The following is a 27,521-nucleotide window of genomic DNA, read 5'->3' as shown; positions in this document are numbered from 1 at the left end:
AAATTCTTATTTATTTATTTATTCATTTATTCATCTATTCATTCATTCATTCATTCATTCATTCATTCATTCATTTATTATTTATACACAGGGTCTCACTATGTAACCCTGGCTGGCCTGGAACTTGTTATGGAGAACCGACTGGCCTTGAATTCAGAGATCTGGCTGCCTCTGCCTTCTGAGTGCTGGGGTGAAAGGTGTGAGTCATGGACCCAGCCTGATGATGTTGTTAACTCAGGTTTACTGTATCATTATTTTAGAATACACTGGTTTTTGAGAACAAAGACTACATCTGCCAGGGTTTCATAGGACATCCTGAAGATAATGCAACGCCCCAACTTGAGACCCGTCACTGTTGCACGTTCTGAAGTCTTAGACTTTGCTGGAAGTAGAGGCAATAATACAGCCGGTACAAAAGCTCCCAAAGGCAGCGTCTTGTATACCTCAGACCACTGACCTCAGAATCTGTGGACTGTCATGGTATTAAAGTTGTCCCAGGTGATTTCAATGTAAAGTCGGGCCATGCCATTGTTTCTAAGGAGAACAACCTGATACCCACCCCCACCCCATCCCCACATGGGAGGGGGGAGGCGCTCCATCTAAATGACTTTGTGTTCTCTGTCTCCATCTGCTGGCCATTACTCCAAACTGCAGACGTTCAACTATGCACTTTGTATACATTTCATATATAATTTGCTATGGACTTCTTTAAAAAATTTACTGTTGAGACAGAGTTCTCTATGTAGGCCTGACTGTCTGTCCCGGAACTCAATTTGTAGACCAGGCTGGCCTAGAACTCAGAGATCTTCCTGCCTTGCCTCCTGAGTGCTGGGATTAAGGCATGTGCCACTACCTCCGGCTGCTATTTATACTTTTAAAAACGTTTGCTGAATGGGTAAAAAAACAAAACAAAACAAAACAAAACAAAACAAAACAAAACAAAACAAAACAAAACAACAACAAAAAACAGAGTCGAAAATCTTAAGTAATAAAAATGTGTACAAATTATATCCTTTCCTATAATGAGGTTCTCTAAGTTTTTAAATACATTAGTCTGGGGAGTATTTGGAAAATAAAAAGCAGCCAGTAAGTGTCACTTAACTGCCATTATAATTTGGTATAAGTTATGCTCCCTCTGCTGGGTACCAGTGATTCCTTTTCAGTGAATTGTTTTAATGCATTCAAAGTATATTTAGTCCTATTTTGCCTGATATATTTATTGTTGGTCATGGGTACTTAGTGGTGAGGGGTGGTGGTAAATTCAGGTCTTGGGGCTGGAGAGATGGCTCAGTGGTTAAAAGCACTTGTTGCTCTTGCAGAGGACCCAGGTTTGGTTCCCGGCCTCCACACAGCAGCTCACAACCTCTTGTAACTTCTGTTCTAGGGGCAAATCTGATGCCCTCTTCTGGCTGCTGCAGGTACTGCAATACTATGCGCAGGCGTACAAGCCGGTAAAACACCCCCACACACATACAAAACAAAATGGGGAAAAAAATCTAATTTGGGTGGCTAGGGAAATGGCTCAGTGAGTAAGAGCACTTGCTATGCAAGCTTGAGGATCTGAATTCAGACCCCCAGCACCCATGGTCAAGTGCATGTAACCGCAGTGCTGTGAGGAGTGGAAACTGGAGGAGGAGGATCACTGCGGGTTGCTGGCTGCCAGCCTAGCTCCAGGTTCAGCAAGAGGCTCAGTTTCAGAGGAATAATGCAGAGTGAGTGGAGAACACCAGACGCCTTTCTCTGACCAACATCTATGGGTGCACGCCCCCCACACCTACCACACACATACACACCCACAGACACACCTACCACACACAACTACCAATACACACACCCAGACACATCTACCACACACATACACAACCATCACCCACACACCTACCAATAACACAGAGACCCACAGATACACCTACCACACACATACACAACCACATACACACAGACACACCCACAGACACACCTACCACACACCAACACATCTACCACACACACAGAGACACATCTACCACACACACAGAGACACACCTACCACATACACATCCATGGACATCCACAGACACACCTACCACACACACACATACACAACCACACACACACACAGACACACCTACCACACACAGACACACCTACCACAGACAAACAAATACCTATAGACACACCTACCACACACATATACAATCACCACACACACACATACCTACCACACACACACACACACACACACACACAGACACACCTTCCACACATGCCTACCACATATACCCAACCACTACACACATCTGATACACACACCACCACCACATACACAGATACACACACACACAGACACATACACACAGACACACAACAAAGATATGCACACACAAAATCTAATTTTGGTCCTGATAAAAATATAAATTTATAGATTTTTTTTTATACTATTGAGTTCTTCAGCCTGGGAACATGATATATTTTCTCTTGTGTCTTCTTTTATGACCTTCAGGAACATTTTTTATTTCCATCATAAAATATGTACAAAGACTTTCATTGTATTATTTCTCGGTACTTTATTACTCATGTTACCGCTGTGAATGTTAACCTAAAAAATCAGATTGATTATTGCTGATATATAGAAAGGCTACAGATTTTGGCATATTTACTTTTTAGCCAGCTGCCTTATGAGCCCTTATATATTTTATTATTTTTCTGAGTTCATTTTCTTGGGTTTCTGCATATGTTGTATCTCAGACTGGCTTTATATAAGAAATGATTATTTAGAATCTTTTGTAAAATGTTTTTTAGATGTTATTTTGCTTTAATCACATTGGCCATTAATTCTTTTTTGTTTTTAGACAGGGTTCTGTGTAGTTTTGGTGCCTGTCCTAGATCTCACTCTGTAGACCAGGCTGTCCTGGAACTTGTTCTGTAGATCAGGCTAGCCTCGAACTCACAGAGATCCACCTGGCTCTGCTTCCTGAGTGCTGAGATTAAAGGTGTGTGCCACCACTGCCCGGCCAACCTTTTGTTTTTTGTAGACAGGGTCTCACAATATAGTCCTGGCTGTCCTGGAACTCACTCTGAGACCATGCTGGCCTCAAACTCAAAAGAGATCTGCCTGCCTCTGCCTTCCAAGTGCTAGGATTAAAAGCATGCACCTCCACACCTAGCTAATGGACGACCTTTTAATTCTTCCTATTTTTACATATATTAAAAATAGATTCCAACTAAAAATTTAAATTACATGTATACGTGTGTGTGTGTGTGTGTGTGTGTGTGTGTGGATTTGTGTGCAAGAGTGAGTGCCCACGGAGCCAGAAGAGAGTACTGAGTTCATCTCCTGGAGCTGGAGTTACAGGAGGCTGTAAACTGTCAGATGTGGGTGCTGGGAACCGAACTCATGTTATCTACAAGAACATAGAGTATTCCACCCCCAAGCCACTCTCCAGTGCCTCCTCTCTAGTTTTGAAGAGGAGTTCTGAGTGGAAAAAGAATCTGCATTTTACTGTTTTATCACCCACAGAGACTGGGAGGACTGGAGGACTGGGAGGATCGGAGGACTGAAGGACTGTGAGGACTGAAGGACTGTGAGGACTGAAGGACTGTGAGGACTGGAGGACTAGAGGACTGGAGGACTGGAGGACTGAAGGACTGGAGGACTGGGAGGACTGGAGGACTGGGAGGATTGGAGGACTGGGAGGACTAGAAGACTGGAGGACTGAAGGACTGGAGGACTGGGAGGACTGGAGGACTGGGAGGACTGGGAGGACTGGAGGGCTGGAGGACTGGGAGGACTGAAGGACTGGAGGACTGGGAGGACTGGGAGGACTGGGAGGATTGGAGGACTGGAGGACTAGGAGGACTGGGAGGACTGAAGGACTGAGAGGACTGGGAGGATTTGGAGGACTGGGAGGAATGGAGGACTGGAGGACTGGAGGACTGAGAGGACTGGGAGGATTGGAGGACTGGAGGACTGGGAGGACTGGAGGGTTGGAGGACTGGAGGACTGGAGGACTGGGAGGACTGGAGGGCTGGAGGGCTGGAGGACTGGGAGGACTGGGAGGACTGGAGGGTTGGAGGACTGGAAGCCTGGAGGACTGGGAGGACTGGAGGACTGGAGGGCTGGAGGACTAGGAGGACTGGAGGACTGGAGGACTGGGAGGACTGGGAGGACTGGGAGGACTGGAGGGCTGGAGGACTGTGAGGACTGAAGGACTGTGAGGACTGTGAGGACTGTGAGGACTGGAGGGCTGGAAGACTGGGAGGACTGAAGGACTGTGAGGACTGGAGGGCTGGAGGACTGGAGGACTAGGAGGACTGGGAAGGACTAGAGGACTAGGAGGATTGTGAGGACTAGGAGTACTGTGTGGATTGGAGGACTGGGAGGATTTGGAGGACTGAGAGGACTGAGAGGATAGGGAGGATTATAGGACTGGAGGACAGTGAAAACTGGAGGACTGGAGGACCGGAGGACTGGAGGACTGTGAGGACTGGAGGACTAGAGGATTGAAGGACTGGGAGGACTGGGAGGACTGGAGGACTAGGGGCAGATAGACTTTCTTCTCCAGGATCTGGTACCCAGGACCGAGGATATTCAGGTGCAAGGAGGAAGCCAAAGAAAACAGAGCCAAGGCACCATTGATTCCCGAGTGCTGCTCTGTCAGGCTGTCCCATGACCGGCTCCTCAACACCTCCGCAAAGCTTCCCCAAATGTCCCAACTTCACATCTAAGTGGACAAGTGATTCCCCTGAGGACACAGTAGTTGTGTAGCAGAGCTGTCCTTTAGAGGCCTGGTGACTTCTGGAATTTAGAGCTGGAGCTGTGGTTTCCGAGGCCTGGCATGTGGGATGGGTCCAGAACTAGATCTGGAAATTATGCTGGCTCTTCTGTTTCAAGTTCCTTCCTTCCTTTCGAGGGACCTGGAGCAGGCCAGAGTCTGTCCTGTGGTGGCATCTCTCTCCACTGCTGGATCCAGGTTCCGGGCAGTCTAGCTAACAGTCCTGTGAGATCACACTGAGGGGAACCTGGCATCTGCCAGCACAGAGGCCCATGGCGTGTTGACTATTTCTGTCCAGTGCTCTGTAAGGGCGAGGACATAGGTATGGCCTAAGTCAGGGGCTATTCTAAAGGGCTTCCCTTGTACTGACTAATCACCATGGCAACCCCTTATGAGGTCAGTGCCTGTTTCCCATCTTACGGATGGAGGAAGGAGAGAGATGACATTAAATAGTTGGCAGATTGAAATCACAGAGCCAGGACTTCTGCTCACTGAACTGTACTGACGATCTGTAATACTCATCAAGCTTACACTGGGGAGATGGGGAGGTGTGGCTGCCCAAACCCATCAAAATCCAGGAACTCTTTCCTCAGTATGCCAGATTTCCATCCACTGGATCACCACAGGGCACCTCTTGTCCCATTCACTAATACTGCTCAGGTGACAAGTGGGTGCCTTTGGGGGGTTCTGTAAGTGGGCAGTTGGCAGGTTCCCCGGACAAAGGAAAGGCTGAGAAGCAATGTCACACTGCTGTTAGTCTAATGAATGAAGGCCACTGCACCTCTTTTATTTTTAAAAAAGATTTATTTTTATTTTATGTGTTTGTGTGTGCCTGGTGCTTGCAGAGGCCAGAGGAAAGCTTTGGGTTTCCTGGGACTGGAGTTTACAAATGGTTGTGAGCTGCTGTGTGGGTCCTGGGAATCAAACCGGGGTACTCTGGAAGGGCAACAAATGCCCTAAACTGTTGAGCTGTCCCTCTAGCCCTGGACTCGAACTATTAAATACCTAAAAGTCTAGAGGCTTTGTTGTATTAGGTGGTGTTCTCTAGAGCCAAAGAATATATATGCCATAAAAAACCTACTAGAATGGCTTCTGCAGTAGAGACCAATGGCCATCTTCATAGTGGAGAGGCTGAGAACTCGGTCCCTGCTCACTCCGTGAAGCTGAACGCCAGAGTCTCAATCTGGTGCTGAAGGCTAGAAGATCCTGGAGAGCTGTGGTCTTCAGTCCATGTTGGGAGGCTGGAGAAGCTGGAGTCTGACACCAGCAAGGGGTGGCAGGAGCCGGGAGGGGGTTGTGGGGAGAGGGGGGACAGACGCTAAAGCCGGACACCAAGCAGGCAGGCAGGCAGGTGAGTAGTGCTAATTTCCCTCGGCTCTCTGTACCTGGGTTCTCCCGGAAGGTGTTGCTCTCTGGCGTGGGGTGGGGTGGGGTGGGTAGGGGACTGAGTTAATTCTCCCCTCACAGACCTGCTCCAAGTGGCAAGGTGACAGGATTACCCATGTCTTATGTGGTACTAGGGATCAATTCCAGGGCCTCACAGAGGGGAGGTAAGCACTGATCCACACCGGAGTCTGGAATTTTAGTGCTTTTCCAAATCCGCCACCTTTCTGCTGTCTCGGTATTAGAGCAAATTCTATTGCTGCAGGCTGGGTGGCCGAGTGTTGTACCCACTGCTCCTGTACCAGGTGGCCTGGGAAAAGCATTTCCTTGTGCTACAGGCCCAGGATGCCGGAGAGAGAATCTGTCCCCTGAAGACAGAAGTGGGGACCCGGACACCTGAAACATCTTAGAGGTACTTTTACATTTTCCCTTTAGGGGGACACTGACATCCATTCCATAGACCCAGAAACCAAAGAGTTACAAAGAAATGTGAAATTTTATTCAAGATAAGCCAAGGACAGGAGCAGATCATCAAACAAACCCATTAGATCCTGTTTCACAAATATTTTCACCAAGAAACACAGGGGCAAAATCTCAAAGCCCAGAGGATATGTCCCATTCTCACTCTTATGAAAACGTGTTAAAGAAGCCGTTGCTGAGACTGCATGGAGGAGAAGGAAGTCCCAAGGATGTGGAAGAGTCACGCAGGGCCAGGGCAGGTTCAGCTCGACCCCTGGAGCCCTCTGCAGCCATCCATTTTGGAATCACCTCTGCGGGAATGCAAGTTCACAGAGGGTTCTATGTGGGAACCTTACCCAAAGTTGGCCTCTTTGGAGAGGCTAGCCCTCTACCAATGGAACATGAAGACTTGAGTCAGTGTGAGTCCTATGGTCCCCCAACCACTGTCTACACAGTAGTTGATGGGCCACTGTAATAGAAGAGAGGAAAAAAAAAGCATGCCCTTAAATATGTATTTAGTAACAATTTTGGTTTCTGTCTTATTTCTTGTGTGCGTGTGCGCATGTGCGCATGTGTGAGCACCTGAGGTGGATGTCAGGATTCTTCCTCGATTGGTCTCCACCATAATCACTGAGTCAGGATCTCTCAATTGAACCCAGAGCTTGCTTTGGGGATCCTGTCTCTGCTAACATCATGCCCACCTGGCTTTCTAGTGGTTTCTAGGGATTCAAATTCTAGTTCTCACGCTTGCACAAGTGCTTTTCCCGGGGAGCCTGTCTCTTCCGTCTCTGTTGGGTATTTTTGTTTGTTTATTCATTGAGACAGGCTCTCCTGCCTTAGCATCCTCAAGTGCAGGGATTTAAGGTGTGGACCACCTCATCTAGCATCACTTCAGTTCTCTGGGACAGTCTTGCTACATATAACCCAGGCTGGTCTCAAGCTCGCCATTCTTCTACCTCAGCCTCCAGAGTGCTGGAATTAAAGAATTGTGCAACCACGCCTAGATTTAGTCTCAATAACTAAACAAGTTTCACCAGAACTAAATCTCTACATTTTTTTTTTTTTTTTTTTTTTTTTTTTTTTTTTTGGTTTTTCGAGACAGGGTTTCTCTGTGTAGCTTTGCGCCTTTCCTGGGACTCACTTGGTAGCCCAGGCTGGCCTCGAACTCACAGAGATCCGCCTGCCTCTGCCTCCCGAGTGCTGGGATTAAAGGCGTGCGCCACCAACGCCCGGCAATCTCTACATTTTTTAATGTATTCCACATCATATATGTGTGGTTTGTTTTTATATAACCCTACATTCTCCCGCTCCCCGCCAAGACGGAATTTCTTTGTGTAACAGCCTTGGCTGTCCTGGAACTCATTCTGTAGATCAGGCTGGCCTTGAACTCACAGAGATCTGCCTGGCTCTGCCTCCCGAGTGCTGGGATTAAAGGTGTGCGCCACTACTACCAGGCTATAACCCACCCACCCTCCCTCCCTCCCTCCCTCCCTCCTTCCTTCCTCTTTCCTTTTTTCTTTTGGTTTTTCAAGACAGGGTTTCTCCGTGTACTTTTGGTTCCTGTCCTGGATCTCGCTCTGTAGACCAGGCTGGCCTCGAACTCAGAGATTGACCTAGCTCTGCCTCCCGAGAGCTGGGATTAAAGGCATGCGCCACCACCGCCCGGCTAACCCTACATTTCTGATGGAAATAATTTTACTAAATTGTTGGTAGTCAAGAGACAAGTGCAAAATCTAAATGTAAACAATTATTCAGCAAGAAATTAACAGGTGCTTCATATTAATAGATATAATTAAAAAAATCTTTGAAAACATCTAAATCACACAAATAACCTTTTTTGAAGATACAAATTAGAAGGTGGCTGGTCAAACAGCCATATTTAGTGTATAGGACCATGTTATTCTGAAGGTCAGTTGTGAATTCAGACAAAAGTTGGTACTGAGGGCCAGGCTCCTGGACCACGGGGAGGTGGAGGAGCCTCGGATGCATGCCGATGCCGGGTGGTCAGCTGCACACTCATCAAGGGGCACTGGAAGGAGTTCTGCAGCTGTTGCAGCTGCCAGCACACTGCACAGGGACCTCTTCCACTTGCTGCTACTTTTGGTTTTGTTTTGAATCAGTTTATTATTAAAACCAGTTTTGAAAACACAATTCTAATACAATTCTAGTTTCTACACATCTTTCTTTCTGAGACTAAACACTTCAAGACCTCCTGTAGGTGGAAGTTTCTGTCCTGTCAGCAGCTCCCAAATAAACACACTGAGGCTTAGTGTTAATTAGATTAATTACAAATGCTCGGCCGATAGATCAGGCTTATTACTAACTAGCTCTTACAATTTAAATTAACCCATTTCTATTAATCTATGTACTGCCATGTAGCTTGTGGCTTTACCTGTCCTCCAGCACGTCTTGCTCCCTCTGTGTCTCTTGGCAACTCTTCTGACTCCACCCTTCTTCCTCCCAGCATTCTGTTTGGCTGTCCTGCCTATACTTCCTGCCTGGCTATTGGCCAGTCAGTTCTTTATTAACCAATGAGAGTAATATATATTCACAGTGTACAGAATGAGTATTCCACAGCAACCTCCAATTGTCTGGGCCCATACTACATATACCCTGACTCCTCATATCTTGGTTGTCTGGGTTAGAATGGCCAGTAATGGAACCACACCCCAAAGTGACTGAGCCCTTTGAGAAAAAGTTAAATAGCCACTAATCCATTCTAAATAAACGCTGACAGGATGTTCCTGCCCTAGAATTAAACTCCATGTATCAAATGAACAAGCTTGGTCTCTGACTCCCATTTATTACACGTGAAGGTCACTGATCTGGAGTGCCACTTGTCCTGAGGAGTCACAGTGAACAGCCAGGATGTCCTCCAAGAAGGCCACGATGGCCCCCTTGGCTGTGTCTCCGGGCAGAGCCTGCACTCTGCGTATGTACTTCAGGGCCACTCTGACCATCTGGTCTCTTTCCTGTGGGGTGTGGACTGCTCCGGGATCGTCTCCCCCTGCTCCTGATTTTAGGAACTGTAGGATGTAGGACCGGATCATCTCCCCATTCAGCTCAAGAGTTTCCAGAATGCAGGGGAGGTCAGAGGCACTGGCGAGGCTCAAGAGGTGAACCAGTGCCTGGCAGATGTGGGTCCGTAGGCTGGCACAGTACTTGAACTCCAGGAAGTCTGTGGTGTCCTCACTCTTCTGCAAGGCAGTGACCAGTGCTTTCCAGATCTGAGCGAACTGTTCTAGAGACCCGTACTGTGCTCTCTGGCTTGGGATGGAAAGGGCTGCGGCAGATCTGATGCGCACTTTGAAGTTCTTGCAAGACATCACAACCGATGTTAGGGCCTTGTAGGCCTGGGAGGTCCATGGGGCTGACCCTGGGAAGAATTCAGACACTGAAACTAGTGAAGGCTTAGAGATAGGCAGGGTGGGCAGGAGATGGGTGGAGGAATAATGCATTTTGTGTTTACCCCACTCCCATAACCCCACTTGAGTAAGAATGGCCCCAATAGTAATACTTCAATACTTAGTCATCAGGGAGTGGCACTACTTGAGAAGGATTAGGAGGTGTGGCCTTGTTGGACAAAGTGTGTCACTCGGGATGGGCTTTGAGGTTTCAAAAGCCCATGTCAGGCCTAACTTTTCTCTCTGCTTGTGGATCAGGATGTAACTCTCAGCTACTGCTCCAGCTCCATGAGTGCCACCACAATCCTGCCGTGATGATAATGGACTAAACCTCTGAAACTGTAAGCAAGCCCCCAGTTTAATACTTTCCTTTTATAAGAGTTGCTTTGGGCCGGGCGGTGGTGGCGCACGCCTTTAATCCCAGCACTCGGGAGGCAGAGCCAGGCGGATCTCTGTGAGTTCGAGGCCAGCCTGGGCTACCAAGTGAGCTCCAGGAAAGGCGCAAAGCTACGCAGAGAAACCCTGTCTCGAAAAACCAAAAAAAAAAAAAAAAAAAAAAAAAGAGTTGCTTTGGTCATGGTGTCTCTTCACGGCAATAGAACAGAGACTCAGACTCCTCATAAGAGCAGGGCAGTGAAAGCCAACCTGTGGGATCCCAGGGAAGGGACTGAATACTGACCTCTGACTTCCCTCTTTCCCTAGACAGACAAGCCTGCAACATGATCAAAGCCTCTGCTACCCAAATAGGATTTTATCTGTCCAAAGGGGCAAAGCCTGGTGGGAGATGCATGGATGGCACTGTACCCAAACTGCTCCTGGCAGTGCATGGCTGCACACGGCATCAACAGCCCCATTCCTGCTAGCAAAGAGAGTACTCCCTTCCCAGACAGCACCAGGCACCGACTTACTGCAGCACGTTGTGCATTTTATTGTTAAGACATAAGATCACTGCTAATGTCAAGACTAAGATGCTTACACGGTCTTTTTCCCATTTCTGTGCCTCCGCCCCCTGCAAATGAGCACGTTTCCCACCCCTCAGAGGTGCTGTTCGCCTCTCTGGCTTATGTGTCTCACTCCTCAAGATGGATGGCAATTCTCTCAGCCTGTTTCCTTCTTTGCTGCCCCAGAAAAACAGACTCTTTCCATTCTGTGAACACCAGTGCCATTTACAAGGGCCTCAGCTCTCACTGTCCAGCCTGTTCCTGCTCCATTCTTACATGCTTCCCCACAGCTCTGCAGCCCCCAGGCAACTTCTCCACTGTCTGCAAGGGTCTGCTCTGCCTGGACATCCTGGGAGGTAAGGGTACTGGGCCAGCTTCCCCTCACATGGTGCCGGCTCTGCGGGCCCACGTGGTTTTTCCCCTCTCCGGGGACACACCCTTAGCTCTCCAATCCTGTCAGAGGCAGAGATGTAGGGCCAGTGCTGGCATTCCCAGTGGCTAGGGTCTGTGCACAGAAGAAATTACTAGCCCAAGATGACATGCCAACCAAGGCTCATGGTATTCAGGACAGTATGATGGGGACAGAAGCCCATAGCATCTATTTATGATCCCAGAACTTGTGAGATTTGAACCTGCGCCCTCTCTGCCAGAGGTAACACTGTAGATTTGGCCAATTTCCTTCCCATCTTTTCTCCTAAGTATTTAATGAGATGACATTGTAGAAATAAGCTAATATCCTGTTTTAGTTTGCTTAACATATGAAGTATTTTCTCAGATTATGAAAATGATCTTTGTAAATATACTTTAAAACTGGCAATAAAACACCTCATCAAACACAATGACTTATTTCATCTTTCCACTAAACTGGATTCCTGCCGTTTTCTAGTCCTGGGACAAAATCCATTGTCACAAACGTTTTTAACAACAGCACAGACTGGCATATACCTTCCCGAGAGGGAAAGAGAGGAACACAGCTTACCGAGTGGAAGGGCAGGGTTTTTAAAAACATTCCCCATCGCGTAGCAAGCATTCCACCGGACTTTCATGGCGGCCTCATTTACAACAGTAGAAATCAGAGTCTGGATAGACTCCTCGATGATCTCAGCAAACCCGGGTCTCTCCATGTGGGAGGGCTGTAGAAAGTGAAGCAAATTCCCAAGGGCCCGGACTGCATTGCTTTTGACCTAGCATAAAACATAAAAGGCCTCAGAGTTATTGTGCTGGAGATGTTACAGAAAGTAGAAATTCCACTTTAAAACAGACCCTCCATGTCTTAAAGCAAGGGAATAAATGAGACCTGGAACTGTGCATGCTCAGCTGACCGAGTGTCTGAGCCCACGCTTTTTAAATGCACCACGTAACAGCCACATGCAAGCTCTTTATCTTTCTCACTTATCAATTCCATTTAAGGATTTACTTTCTCTTTCTTTCTCTTTAAATAACAGATGTGCAGTATGACGACGAGGGAATGCTGGTACTTTCCATGGGACAGGAGGCACTAGAATAAACTGTACAAGTACGGAGTGGGCGGCATACTGAGTGCCTGCGAACACTGCTGGACGGTTGAGGGCCGTCAGACCACCCTGCCGGAGCAGCGCGGCTACAAGTGCGCACCCTCCACACCTGGTGCGTACCTTGTCTTTGTCCGTGGAGGCTTGTATCGCAGACTGCAACATTTTCAAGAGCAGGAGCCCAGAGAACTCATCCTGAAAACTGGGGTCTGGCGAGTCCCTGTTCCACCCATGGCACACGGTGGAGTAAAAAGAAAACATCACTTAAATGTGTGCACACAAAGATATAGTCACCAAGTATACGAGGATAAAAACTTCAGGAAAACAGCTTGACAGATCTTTTCAGATTATACTGAGAAGTTACACATCTTATTGTTTGTCTGTTTTTGAGACAGGGCCTCATTATAGAGCTTAGGCTGGCCTGGAACTTAGTATGGTGATCCTCCTGCTTCAGCTTCCTGAGTGCTGGGATTGCAGGCAATGTGTACCACATCTAGGTTTCAATCAGACAGTTCCCCATTTAAGAATGTAACCACAGGGGATATCTCAAGATAAACATTTCACACCTGAAAGTGTTCACTGCATATAGATGCCCAGAAGCCCAAGCAGAACAACCATTCAAGAAGAGGATGGAAAAGGATGTGTCCCGCGGTGGGCTCTGTGGAACATGTGTTTACTAAACATTCAGTGCAGAAGATGTCTCTGTGTGCTACACACATCTCTTGTGCAGAATTAGGTGACAGAAAGTACACCAGCAGCCACCCTAGGGATGTGACGGTGTTATAGGAAGGAGGCGGATTTTATACTACATACCCCTTTGTACTGTTCCAATTCTTTTGACCTGTGAATGTATTCCTTAAATAATATAACCCGCTTTCTCCAGTGGACTGTCACTGGGTACATCAACTGCACTCCAGGGCAGGCTTCATCTACGCTCAGGAGCAGCTGATAACACAATATGGACTCCATGGGGTTTTTGTGGGTAATTTTTGTCTTACTGGTTTTTTGTTTGTTTTGGTTTTTGTTTCTTGGTTTTTGTTTGTTTGTGAAAAAGAGAGAGAGAGAGAGACAGAGAGAGAGAGAGAGAGAGAGAGAGAGAGAGAGAGAGAGAGAGAGAGAACAAACATGAAGTTGGGTGGATAGGGAGGTGAGGGAGATCTGGGAGGAGTTGAGTTAAAGGAAAACATGATTAAAATATATTGTATGTAAACATATTTAATAACAAACAAACAAAAAAACCTCTGGATCCTAAGAGCAGGGCAACTGCTACTAAGGTTTCAGATTTCTACTGTGCTGCTTTCTACAGTGTGGGCATACAGCTGTGTCAGCACATGGTGTTTCTGAATATATATTCTGTTATAGAATAATATGTATTTTAATACATAGTAAGAACCTACTAGGTTTATTGCTTAAAGGAATATCAAAACAAAGTAAAACTGTGCATACTATGGGGGAATTCTTGCTAATTCTTTCATAGTGAGGATGAAAGACACCTTTTAGGAATTCTGAAGCAGATGCCACCCAGGGAAAGCAAGCTGAGCCACTTACATGTTGATGATTAGAGTGTCTGTCAGGTTGCCCAGGGACCAGGCTGCTTTGGCCCGCACGTTTAGTGACTTATCTCGAAGTGACATTAACACAGCATTCGCTGTGTCTGCAACAAATATGACATCCTGTGCAACGACAAACCGGCTCTGTTACTCGGGGTCACAGCGCTGCCTCTGAGCTTCACAGCTTATTTTCAGAAGGCTATCAGCCTTTACGATAATTTTGATTTAGAAACTAAAGATCTATGGACTCAACATGAGCCTGTGACCATTACCTGTGTGTTCTGTGCTTGGGTTCATTTCCACCTCCTGCATCATTATTCTGACAGGGAAAGTATTTTCCAAACACACTCTTTGTACTACACACCCTTTTTAGAGATGATCATCACACGTGAGAATAAAGGAAAACTTCGCTGCCGTCTTAGAAAACTGGGTATTAGCTTTCTCAGTCATTACTTCCACATGGTAATGTCCTCTTTTTCATCTTTAGTTAATCATCCATTAACTAAACATTTGCTACACACCACAGTCCCAGGCAGTGTGTCAAATAATTAACAAACGAAGCACAGGTACTGCACATTGTAGTAGCAATTAAGGAAATCCGATTATACGGCAGGTTCATTTCCTTCGCTGTTCAATGCGGAAGCTACATGCTCACAAATCCACTATGGTAAAGGATCTACGGGGACAGAGGAGGGCAAGCTGGCTTCCTCTCACCTGCCTGAGACAGGGGAAGAGCACATAGACGCCAAGGGCCCTGGAGGTCGCAGCTTTCACTAAATGGTTCTTGCTGTCGTTGAGGCCGAGCAACATTGTAATGCACAAAATCTGCTTGTCATTCTGCAGCGAGAAGGTTCACAAAAGGAGAAGTCAGAAATGCAATCACTGTGAGCCGAAGTCTTTCACAAGCAACTGAACACTGTCATCTTCGGCTGATTAAAGGGCAGGTGACTGGACACGGGTTTGTGTGTGTGTGTGTGTGTGTGTGTGTGTGTGTGTGTGTGTGTGTGTATTTGAGGCATGATCTTGGGTAAGGCACACACAGCATCTCATCACGCTGTACCTTTTAACTGTGTAACAAGGCCATTTTTATCCTTTGCTTCATTAGTGCCGCCTCCTTTATAAAAGCTAATTTACATAGCTAAGAATAGACCAATAAAGAACAGGAGCAGAATGAATATGCTTGTGTACCCCAAATCAGACTCGGAATCCTCACTCAAAGCAACAGGATGAGGAGGCGGCAGGCTAATGCTAAGTGAATACCCCGTGTGGAGACCTTACGCCTAGGTGTTTTCATACTCTGCTGTTTCTCATGTTACTCCTCTGCTAAGTGGATAATACACAGCTTTAAAGAAATCCAAGGAGTCCAAGAGCTGGGGTGGAATGGCGAGGATGCAGACTCAAGACTTCCAACTCTGGACACGAAGGATTTCGGAGCTCTGTCTGTCTTCAGAGCTGTGCTGTTCACACCCACACCTGCCATCTAAGGCCCAGGAAGCAAGGCTCGCCTGGGGGAGTAGACGTCACTGCTCTCACTGCCAACTCAACAGAAAGAGTTCTAGAGCAGAGGCTGAAAGATTTCAAAACAGAGTCACACTGAAGCCCTGCTGCCCGGGACATGGTCCAAGAGTGAGGACATGTGGCTACATTACCGGCAGACTGCTGAAGGCCTCTGGCAAGATGGAGGACAGGGCGTCACAGGCGCTCGCCTGGAGAGTTGGGTGCTCTGAATTCTGCAAGGCTCGGGGCAAAGGACCATTCAACATCGCAGTCCAGAACTTCACCACCTGGAATGGAGGCACAGTTAGAACCACAGCACAACACCCACAGTCAACCCACTAGAGCCATGCCCATCAGATGGCGGCGCCTTGGAGATGAGACGGTTTGCTGAAGTGGTAGCTTTCCCTAAGTGTTTTCACTGGTCACCTTCCACAGTGATGGAAACAACTTCCAAAAAAACTAGCCAGACCCAGTAGGAGTACAGTGTAATGGAGTTGATAGCAACAGTGATGATGATGGTGGAGATGATGATGGTGATGATGGTGATATGGTGATGCCAGTGGTGATGGTGGAGATGATGATGGTGATGGTGGAGATGGTGATGGTGATGGTGGAGATGATGATGGTAATATGGTGACAGTGGCAACAACAGCAGAAGCAGCTGCTTTGTGGAGGCCTTGTCCCAGGCCAGGCATTGTTCTAAGTGACTGTCATACATCAACCCATTTTAATCCTCAGCACAACTAAATGAAGTCTACACCACTATCGGGATTTCTATCAAGAAAACAGAGGCCCAAAATACATTATAAGCATGCTCGTCAGCAGCAAGGGTCACTGAGAATCCGGCTGTGCTGCCATCCTGAGGGCCCTTTCACTGTGACCCCATTTGAGCAGGGAGGCTGTGTACACCAGTCAACGGATCACAGGGAGAGCTGGAGCTGTTTCCTGTCCCTCCTGTCTGTGGCATTGCCTGTGACTTCATCTGTGTAAGCTTGGGCTACTCTGCAACCACATGGGGCAGAGACATCTCCCTAAAAGTCTATACTAAGACATGACACTGTGAGCTGAGTCCCAGCACTAGGTCACGCTAGCCCTTAGCTGGAGAAGCAGGCTCTGTTGTAGGCACCTGAAGACGCTTCTCATCCTGAACCCCTCAGGCAGGTATCTATGGTGTCCTTCTTATCCTTTATAAAATCCCTGGGATTTCCAACTCATTTCAGAATTTGTCTGTTTTTCGTCGTTTTTTCTAGTTTTTGTCCTATAGACTTGGTCCCTGTGCACTGTCTTTGTCCAAGCCCTACCTCAGCTCCTGGAAACCCAGTCTGGACCCTCCCTACCTCAGAATGTGTCAATAGGATGGCTGCACCCTCCTGGGTGGCCAGTTACTCTCACTTTCAGATATTTACACGTGTGGAGTCCCAGCCTACTTTGAATGGGGCCGATCTATGTAATCAATAAGATACTGTGAAGATGACAGTGTGAAACTCTGGAAGCTAGGCCACAAAACATCTATCTTCTGGCTTCTCTTTCTCTCAGATCTTGATGTGGGAAAGATGGATGCCATGTTAGCAGGCCACCCAAGAGCCTCACTGAGACGTTCTCCGAGGAGAAAATGAGCGAACCTTTTACCAACAACCTGTTGAACTTGCTAGGTACATGGGTGAGCCACCTGGTCCTCCACCTCCAGGCAAGGCCACAATGGACTCTTTACACAATCCTAGATTGTTTCTTATTAAGCTTTCTGCAAGCAAACCCTGGGTTTACCATTGCTGGTTGGTTGTGTAAATAATCCAGCTACATACTGACTTGTAAAGAAAACCTATTCCGGTTAGTTTCATGTCATGCTAGGTTACATACTAGTTCCTTTTAAAGAACATTAGCATGCACATGTCTACTGAACTATGCCTCACAACTGCCAATGCATGTAAACAACCGATAAAATAAAAAAAAATGTGGTACATATATACAATCACATGCAATTCAGCCTCAGAAAAGAATGAAATCCTGTCATCGACTGCACCATGAATGGAGGTAATCATACTAAGTGAAATAAGCCAGGCATGGAAATGTAAGTATCACACAGCATCTTTCATTCCTGGAGCCTATACAAGTTAATCTCACAGGAATTGAGAGTGGAGAGTGGGTACTAGGGTTCATCAACAGAGAGCAGGTTACCTGTTGAGTAGACAGAAGGAATAAGAAGTCCTGGGGCTGGTGGGATGGCTCAGTGGGTAAGGGCACTTGCTGGGCAAGCCTGGTGACCTGAGTTCAAACTCTGGAACCCACAGAAAGGTGGAAGCAGAGAACCAACTCCACAAATTATCTTCTAACCTCCACATGTGGCCCTGGCACACATGCCATACCCAGTAATAACAAGTAAAAATTCAATAAAAAAAATTAAAATTAAAAAGTTCTGTTGTGCTATCCCACAACAGGAACACCATGGACTTGTTCTGAATTTCATTTATTATTATTATTATTAGTGTGCACACATATGACGTATGTAGACACATCTGTCACAATGCACATGGGGACATCAGAGGAAAACTTTGTGGAGCTGGTTCTTTAAGTGGGTTCCAGGGATCACACTCAGGTTGTCAGGTTCGCATCCTTGGGTGGCAGGCACCTCTACCCACAGCGCCATTTTGTTGGCACACCACGGTTTTCGACACTGGAAGAAATGATATTATCTGTTCCACTTTATTACTGAGTCTCAAAATAAAAAGCACACTAGAGCACTCTGGAGAGAACACGGGAATGGTGGTGTGCTTACCACGTAGACCGGTACCCTCTGCTCGGGAGCCACGCTGGAATCTGGCTTGTACTGCTGTATCAAGCCTGTACTCAGTTCTTCCAGAAGCTGCCAAGACACAAGAAATGAGCTGTCAGAGCAGAGCATCAGCACTCTGGAGGCCACAAACACCATGCCTTCAGTCTGGAGATCCCTCAAATCAACAGGAAAAGTGGTTTCTCTTTCTTTCCTTTTTGGTTTGGTTTTTTTTGAGACAGGGCCTCATTATGAGGCCCTGGCTGGCCTCAAACTTAGAGATCCACCTGCTTCTGCCTCCCTCGTGCTGGGGCTAAAGGCATGCACACAACTTAGGAAAAGTAACTTCTAACTAGTTTTTCTCTTCTCAGCAACTATGAGAGAGATTCTTTGAAGGAGTAAAACAGACATCTATGGTGTTAGCCGACCTCACACGTAAGAACCAGGAGAGGAACGCATCCCCTTGCCTGAAACCTGAGAAACCACAGAAGGAACCATGTCACTCGTAATGAAATTACCTTCACGCCATGGAGCTGAATGGACGGGTTTGCTTCGCCCATGCACTTGCAGATCACCTCGCCAAGCTCCATCAGGTACAGCTGAGCCATTGAAAAATAGCCCCTTGCCAGGTGAGCCAAAACCTGCACCAAGAACAGGCGATTAGCGCATCTGAAAGCAGGCAGGGCTGCACAATCCACGAGTGGTCAACAGTCTGGCAGCCGCTCACACCTAACATGGACCGCAAGTCCGGCAGTGGGAGAAGAAGCGAGAAGCAGCCATAATCTACCTACTGCTGGCATTGATCCCATGATGCTTTCCTGGTTCGAGAAGTCTCGCTCAAGCCTCAGGGTGGGCCTCTGATGTAGGCTTTATGGGATTGATAGTGAAAGGACCAAGGCCGAAGGGTAAAAGGGCGTGCTCAGTGTCCTCAGACAAACAGTAGAACTGAGCTGGGATGGCTGTTCCTGGCTGTCACCTCGACACATCTGGAGTTAACTAAAACCCAAGTGGCTGGGCACAACTGTGAGGGATTTTTTTCTTGATCAAATCATTTGAAGTGGGGACACCCACTTTTAATATGGATCCCCCCGCCCCCCCCCCCCCAGACAGGGTTTCTCTGTGTACTTTTGGTGCCTGTCCTGGATCTCACTCACTCTGTAGACCAGGCTGGCCTTGACCTCACAGAGATCTGCCTGGTTCTGCCTCCTGAGTGCTGGGATTAAAGGCGTGTACCACTACTACCCGGCTTAATCCGGATCTTCTGAAGTGGGCAGATCCACCTTTAAGATGGGCCACACCTTCTGCTGGCAGCCTATATAAAGGACATGGAAGAAGGAAGCATTTGCTCTTTACCAGCTGGCTCCGACTTCCACTAACAAGTCCATTCCCTCACTTCTTTGGGATTCTGGTGTATACCATGGACCAGCTGAGACATCCAGCCTCGTGGACTGAACACTATTAAATTCTTGGCCCTTCTGTTGGTAGACAGTCACTGTTGGGCTAGCTGGACCACAGCTTGTAAGCCATTCTAATAAATCCTACATATGTATGAAATGGAGATATATGTTCACTCTATCAGCTCTGTTCCTCTCAAGCAGTGGTTCTCAGTCTTCCTAATGCTGTGACCCTTTAATACGGTTCCTCATGTTATGGCGACCCCCAACCACAAAATTACTTTGTTGTTACTGCATAACTGTAATTTTGCTACTATTACAAATTGTAATGTAAATATCTGACATGCAAGATATCTGATATATGACCCCCAAGAGGGTCACAACCCACAGGTTGAGAAACTCTGCTCTAGACAACCCTAACTATACACAAGCCTGCATCTTAGACTACATCTGAGTACAGGGGTAATTTCTTTTCTTTTAAAATTTTTTATTTGTTTATTTATCTTATTTTGTGATGAGTTCTTACTATGTAAACCTGGGTGGTCTGGAACTTGCTATGGCCTTGAACTTGCAGAGATGCAGAACCTGCCTCTGCTTCCCAAGTGTTGGAATTAAATACACAGGCCAACATGCCCTGAAAGGGGGGTATTTTCTTCCTTTCAAGGAGCAATCATTTTGTTTCAATAAATAGATACAAGAGGACAACAAAGAATTTTAGGGAATTAACTCGAAGTTGCTGAAGTCAAACTTAACCACTACATCCACCTCTCATACAATACTTGCAGTGACTACAACAGTCTGTAACAAGAGAACAGAAAGGAATGCACTCAACAGTTTACAAGGACTGCCCCAAACAAGACAAGAAAGGAAAGGCCACACCTAAAGGTGAGGCCACTTCATGCACCTGCCCCTCAGTCACCCTCCTGAGAAGGAACGGTCCCTTCCACGCAGACAGGAACGCGGTGCTTCCTACCTGCAGAGCCTCCAGCCGCATGGGGGACGGTTCGTAGGTGCTGCCCGGGGCAGAGCCGGCGTCGCTACCGGAGCAGGAATCCTCCCTGGGCAGCACCACGGTGGAGATGCAGAGTCGGATGAGCCAGCAGGGCTCCGAAGACGCCCTGGGCGAGCTGACCGACGATGCTTCCTCCAGAGAGGGTCCTGCGGGGGCTTTCTTCCAGCAGTCAGGAGTGCTGAGGTGAGGAGTTGCTGCGTGGCTGCTGCTGAGCCCAGAGGAGCAGGGCTGCTGCAGGAGCAGCTGGACTTCCGGTAAAGGCGCGTGAGTGGACACGATCGCTCCCAAGAGCGTGAGACTCGACACTCGAACGTTAACATCTGTCCGAAGAAAGTCAGCGTATCACCACGGAACCACTGTCATAAGGGCTGTAGTCTGCCCCTGCCGGCAATTGAGAATTGCTAGATTCTTCTTTAATTAGGTATAAGGAACTCCTAATTTCAGTTCACAGAAAATATGGGACAATATCGTGAAGAAACAATATGAGAAATCAAGAACCTTATCTAGAAGACGACTGACTAGGAGTAACCAAAGTGAATACTAGGAGGAAAAAAAAATCAAAATGGGTCGTGAGGTTTCTTGATTTAAAAAGACCACAGAACCCAGGCATGGAGCTGTGTACTTGAAATCCGGGCATGTGGGGGTGGGAGAGATGGCTCAGTTGGTGAGAGCATGTGCTGCTATTCTGGCAGAGGCTGAGAGGTTGGCTCCCAGCACTCACACAGCGCAGCTCACAAATGCCTGTAACTCCAGTTCCTGGGGATTCTGTGTCCTACTCTGGCCTCCAAGGTACCCACATACACATGCACATACTTACCCACAGTCACAAAAATAAAAACCATGTATCTTTACAATCCTAGCTCTGTGGAAGCTGAGGTGGGAGGACATTAGAGGCCAACCTGAGCTACATAGGGAGACCTCATTTCAAAAACAAAACAAATAGAAACACTATAGTCGTACACATAGTAATAGAATGTAATTAATCCATGAACTTGAATGATCTCAGGATTTAAAAGAAAAAAGCTATTAGAAACACAAACCAGGGTTGGGGGTATCTCAGTGATTGACGCAATCGCCCATAAGCCCGAGGACTGGAGTTCAGGTCCCAAGAACCCACATAAATGCTGAGTGGGTATGGCAGCCCACACATACTTCCAGCGCTCGGAAGACAAGCGACGGGATCCCAGGAGCAAAGTGTCTAGCCAGAGATCTGGGTACAACTGAGAAACACTGCTCAGTGAACGATGTGGAGAGGCTGAAGAACGTGCCTGATGTCAACCCTGGGCCTTCCCATGTATGTGCCCCCCCCCCCACACAAAAGCCCATACACACATGCAATCACACCACACATACATAACAAAGGAGGAAAAGAAAAAGCTAAAAGGCCTGCCTTCCGGTTTAGTTTTTGCATGTGGCTGTCTAGCAGCCCCAGTGCTGCGGGCCGCAGGAATATATCCTAAGAACTCAGCTGGTTATGGCAAAGTCACCACCTGGAGGGATCAAGGAATTCCTCCAGAGGAAGCCAAATTCCCAGGAGCTTTTGGTGTTACTTGGCTTGTTATATATCAGCTGTCTTCTGTTATGAAAATCATGTGTGCCTTCATAGTTTTCCCAATTGACTTTTCCCTAAGAAGGGCTAACAGTGTGGACTGATCACTCTCTGGACATACACATTCCAGGTATTTGGAGAACAGCCTCAGGAAAGGCTTCCTCTGGAATCAGATATCTCCCTTGGCCACTTTCAAAGACTAGCAATAATAACAGTCCACATGCAAGTCTCCTGATTTAAGATAAATTCCACAAGGAGACACTGCCTAGGTCAGGTGGACGTCAAGTAATAGCTTTACACAATTTAACTTGGACCCTCCTTTCTTACATTCTTACTAACTTTATAGACCTCTAACTCCTTACCTAACCACTTCTAGGAATATTTAGAAAACCTTCTGCACTGACAACTATGCTCAGCCAGAACCCCAGTTCAAGCCTCCCTGTAATTATCATCATTGGCAGCATCTGGTCAGGTCCATCCTCAGATGGAGAAAATTGCCTTATTAGAGATACCTCTGTACTCTCTAAGAACAGACTTAAGCATCCAGGCTACCTGTTTGAGAAGGCCTGGCAGATGTGCCAATTAAACTTAACTTCCTCCTTTCCCAAATCTTACCTCCAGTTCCAGATCTCCCTTTAACTATCACCAGAGGTATCTACCTGTACACAGGTTGCCTAGCAACCGAGCACACTTTCCCCCCACCCTGCAGAAAAATGGCAGGCAGATAGCTTGGACAGATAGGAGCCACAGGAAAAAAGAAGGCAGTTTTATTTTCTCCCACTGGCCTAGCAACTTATAGATTCTTAAATTTTCTACTAATCATGTTTAAGACTATAGTTGAGTATATAAGATCCTTCTTCTTAGATATTACCTGAATTTAGCCTTTAGTTAATTCATTTCCCCACTGGTCACTTCCCTTTGGGGTTGCAAATGATAATTAATGGTTATTGCCTCTCTATGTGATTCTTATCACCCCTCCGTTTGACCCTGGAAGCCTGGCTTTGCACTGCTAAGGAAATACTGCTTGTGTATATATACCGGGACTCCCAGGGCACTGGAGGACGGAGAAAAGAGAATGGAAGAACTAGATGGGTAAGAACTTGAGAGGAACAAACTGAGATGGGGAAGAACTAGATTGAAGGGCTAGAAGAGAGTACTAGAGGAACAAGATGGAAGACTAAGAGCCAGATGGGGAAGAATAAGATGAGAGAGAAGAGATGGGAGATGAGGAAGAGCCAAATGGAAAAGAACAAGATGAGGAAGAGCCAGGTGAGAGAGAAGGAGATGGGAGAGGAGCTGATATGGGAAAGAACTAGATGGATGAGAACCTAGAAGGGACAGAACTAGATGAAGGAATTAAGATAGAACCTAGAGGGGATAACAGATAAATGTAAAGAGAAATTGGGCAAGAAAGGAGCTAAAAATGAGAGCAGAGTATAAGCTTGTAGAGAGAGAATTGACAGAGTAATGAAGTGTATGGACTAAGGAATTTCGTGTACACAGATTCATTTTTTTCATCAAAGATTAATCATCAGCTGGTTGTAGATTCTTCCCGGACCCGGGAGGGGACTATGCAGGGCTGGACCCCCGAAGTCCTCGATCTCCAGCACCATTTGTTGTAGTTATCGTGGCTCTTCTGCTGTGACCAGCTGGCGATGATGAATTCGGGTATGTGTCTAGACTCTACTCTCGTCTACTGATCTATATTCTACACTGTCTTTACTGTAGTTTTATAAGAGGTTTGAGGCATTGACACTCTCAGATCTTTTTTTTTCCCTCCCAGAAAATGCTAGGGCTCGAACCTGGGGCCTTGCACATTCTAGGCAGGTGCTCCACCCCTGAGCTGGACCTCCACCCTAACTTCTTCTTCTCTATCAGTACTGTTTCCTAGTCCAGGTCTTTTGCCTGATAAACATGAGAACCTATTTGCTGATGTTATACAGAATGACCTGCTGGTCTTTGGATTGGGATTACACTAAACTTTAGATCAAGTCTGGAAGAACTGATACAGAGCCCTATCCACGAACAAGGACTCTTCCATTTCATCCCGCACTTTCTAGTGTTCATATGAACCTTCGATACATTTTGTTAGATTCACTCCTGAGCATTTTAGAGTCTGAACATTTTAACAACGAAAACATTCAAGTACAAAGTCAAACGTTTGAAAGGGACTGTTGAGATGTGTCCATTCCCCTGGAGCTGAAGATGCAACTAAAGAGAAGCAGGTCCAGTTAGATGAGCAGCCGCCTGTACCGGGGGCCTGGGGCTCTAAAGTGTACTCACCCACCACTCAGGACAGGCTCATCTGTGTCCTGATTTACTGACTGCTGTAAGGAGTGGGCTGAACTCGGATTCGAGCCTCATGAAAACCTTACAGAACAGGTGCAAGCCTTCATATTATGAGGAAATCGGGGTTCTAGATGGGCCAGAGCGGTAAGGGCAGAAGAAGTGGGAGTGGGCTACAGTTCCTCAGACTGACTCCAGGACCAGTGTCGTCCCCCCGACCCCATAATGTTCCAGAAACTGCTGCACCTTTCAGAAAAACTCTGACTGAAAATCCAGATGTAAGAGAGAGCCTGATCTGAAATCTTGTGAACAAACAAAAAGGAACGTTCTAAAGGCAGGTGCTTATGGCCCGTACATATGTGTGGGAAAAGCCAAGACACACAAGCAGGAAGTCTGCAGTTAGAGATGAGAATCAACTTCAAAGGACTTTATGTGAATGATACAGATCATGTTACAGAAGTCAAGTTTTTGGATTATAGTTTTTCTCCCCAATGCATGATATCATCCGCCCATCCATCCATCCATCCATCCATCCATCCATCCATCCATCCATCCATCCATCCATCCATCCATCCATCCACCCCTCTCTCCCTCTTACTAAAGATGCAGTTTGTTCACTGTCCTCAGAAGTTGAAGCAGTACTCAGTCAGTTCTCCAGTTCATTCCCTTCCCCAAAATGGCCATAAAATAATAGTTGATACCCTTGACAAGCTGAGACTAAGCAAAGATCTTAGAGCTGGAGAAATGCTCTGAATACTTACTTCTCTCTTTTTTTTTAAAAAAAAAAACAAAACAAAAAAACAAAAACAAAAACAAAAACCCCGACAGTCTACATTTGACAGACAGAAAGAAGCAGTTAGCACTACCAACCTTTGTGGCGGATGTAAGGCTTTATGTGGTTCCAGACTTTGGTCAGCAAGCTGAGTTTCAGGCGGTTGTAGGGGGCGTTGGATACTAGGTTTGCAAGGCACTGCAACAGAACAGAAACATCTGTTCACACACACAAATATTTTTTCCTATTGATTTTGGTGAGTGTGTATGTGGAGATCAGAGGGCAATTGTGGGATTCTGTTCTCTCCTTCTATCACATGGATTCTGGGGATCAAACTTGGCTTGGTGGCGAGAGCCTTTACCCATGGAGCCATCCCACCAGCCCCCTCACCCAATTTTAAAGGGCTATTTACTAAAAGAAACGCAGTCTTTTTAATGTCTATAGCTAGATTAGCTAAATAGGTACAGACCTCCAGACAGGTGTCTTTAATATAATTATTACTTATATACTCTTAGGTCAATTACCTTTAGGTGATGTGAAACATGCAAACTGAGGCCTCTCTGAAAATGGAGATAACTTGGGGCTTACCTTAATTATCTGAGTGAGGGTCTGGGACGAGGACTCCGCCACCAGAGCTAACAAAAGACATCTGTGCAGCTCTCTAATGCTGGACGCAATCGTTACAGAGAAGGGCGTGAAAGCCATTTTGTGATCAGTGGTGTCTTCAGCGACAGAAAGAAACTGCTTTGAGCCTTCCAAGATGGCAGACAAAACTTGCAAGGCACAGGCACGTGTCTGGAATTTCAAGATGATTCACAGCAATCAGTTAGAAGTCGGGATCCAGGCTCCCTTCTTTCTATACAGACTCAATTCTCCAAGTATCCAGAGCCATCTTCTTAGAAGAATGAAGGCGAGGGAGGATGTGTCATGTACTGAGGGCAGCTACAAGGTGGGCCGCTTGCACCACACCTAAAGGAATCCTCCACCACACCGCCACGGGGCAGCAGTGAGACAGAACTCAGTTCTACCACAACACACAGATCTGAAGTCCTAAGTGTGGAACTGATTAGAGACTAGAGACCTAGAGATCTACGCACAAGGCCAATGAGAAGAGAACCCAACAGCTCCCGAGGTATCCACTTACTTTCTACTCTGAAGCATCTGAGTGTGTGTTTGTGTATACTAACAACGGCAATTCAACACTTAGAAACACCTGGGTGTAGAAAGTAACACTGTTTGCAGTGGGGTATCTGATAAAGAATGTGAGTTGTATATGTATATGTATTTGTACATGTGTGTGCACATGTATGTGCTCAGTTGCTCTCCACTTTATATTTGGAGACAGACAGACCAGGTCTCCCACTGAACCTGGAGCTCACTGAGTTGGCTCGGCTGGCTGGCCGGCAAGCCTGAGGGATCCACCTGCCTCCACCACCCAGCTTCTGTATGGGAGCTGGGGATCTGAACACGCCCTCATGCTTACACAGCGAGCATTTTATAACATGGACCCTGAATACCATCTTATAGATGAAAAGGGGAAAAAGATGCACCTTAGTCAAGGGCTGCTGTTTCTTTAAGGAGGAGTCAGTTACAGATGATTGTGAGCTGACAGGTAGGTTCTGGAAATCGACCCTGGTCCTCTGGAAGAACAGTTAGTGCTCTTAACCAGAGCCATCTCTCCAGACCCCATCTAATACTGTAACTATCTACTCAAATGATTATGGAGTATTCCAGTCTACTGTGGATTATACTTTCCTTTTAGAAAGAAACCTTAAAAATAGGTAAAATATGCAATGGGGCAATTAAAATACTCACTTTCAATGGGTATGTGGGCCACCTAAGGAGAGCCAGGTGCTCCTCAGCGGGACTTTTTTTTTTTTGGTTTTTTGAGACAGGGTTTCTCTGTGTATCTTTGCGCCTCTCCTGGAACTCACTTGGTAGTCCAGGCTGGCCTCGAACTCACAGAGATCCGCCTGACTCTGCCTCCCGAGTGCTGGGATTAAAGGCATGCACCACTACCGCCCGGCGGTTTCAGCGGGACTTTTTAATACTCACTGCTGTAAGGGTGAGAACACACTCCTTTCCTTCCTTGATTAAGAGCAAGTTTCCAGAGAGGAATGGACATATTTAAACACTGCACTGAGTCAGCCTGCACACACATGTATGTAAACACTGTACTGAGTCAGCCTGCACACGCGTGTATGTAAACACTGTACTGAGTCAGCCTGCACACACATGCATG

The 27,521-nt window shown here is 46.7% G+C and overlaps 1 protein-coding gene and 1 long non-coding RNA gene across 3 annotated transcripts in view; one reads left to right on the top strand and one right to left on the bottom strand.

Annotated features, from left to right (window-relative positions):
• The first annotated feature begins 5,186 nt into the window (after positions 1 to 5,186).
• On the top strand, positions 5,187 to 7,121 carry LOC143266969 (uncharacterized). Its single transcript, XR_013041814.1, has 2 exons — positions 5,187 to 5,414; positions 6,573 to 7,121. It is a non-coding gene; the product is annotated as an uncharacterized LOC143266969 (long non-coding RNA).
• A 1,755-nt stretch (positions 7,122 to 8,876) lies between these two features.
• The window catches only part of Heatr6 (HEAT repeat containing 6), a 31,896-nt gene continuing 13,251 nt past the window's right edge, over positions 8,877 to 27,521 (bottom strand). Inside the window, exons 10-20 of one of the 2 annotated variants that reach the window (XM_006983153.4) lie at positions 25,868 to 26,074; positions 25,378 to 25,477; positions 20,634 to 20,992; positions 18,785 to 18,907; positions 18,273 to 18,359; positions 15,652 to 15,786; positions 14,717 to 14,839; positions 14,001 to 14,125; positions 12,576 to 12,672; positions 11,921 to 12,125; positions 8,877 to 9,972 (exon numbers count right to left, since the gene is read on the bottom strand). In XM_006983153.4, the coding sequence (XP_006983215.1) occupies positions 9,401 to 9,972; positions 11,921 to 12,125; positions 12,576 to 12,672; positions 14,001 to 14,125; positions 14,717 to 14,839; positions 15,652 to 15,786; positions 18,273 to 18,359; positions 18,785 to 18,907; positions 20,634 to 20,992; positions 25,378 to 25,477; positions 25,868 to 26,074 (2,133 nt within the window). In that variant the 3' untranslated portion in view covers positions 8,877 to 9,400. Of the gene's footprint in view, positions 9,973 to 10,560; positions 10,646 to 11,920; positions 12,126 to 12,575; positions 12,673 to 14,000; positions 14,126 to 14,716; positions 14,840 to 15,651; positions 15,787 to 18,272; positions 18,360 to 18,784; positions 18,908 to 20,633; positions 20,993 to 25,377; positions 25,478 to 25,867; positions 26,075 to 27,521 lie in introns of those variants that run through there. The other variant, XM_076543042.1, reaches the window with a different exon arrangement.

The sequence above is a fragment of the Peromyscus maniculatus genome, chromosome 8 (genome assembly GCF_049852395.1).
Source record: "Peromyscus maniculatus bairdii isolate BWxNUB_F1_BW_parent chromosome 8, HU_Pman_BW_mat_3.1, whole genome shotgun sequence".
Taxonomy (NCBI): Eukaryota; Metazoa; Chordata; class Mammalia; order Rodentia; family Cricetidae; genus Peromyscus; species Peromyscus maniculatus.
This window is presented reverse-complemented; position numbering and strand designations above follow the sequence as displayed.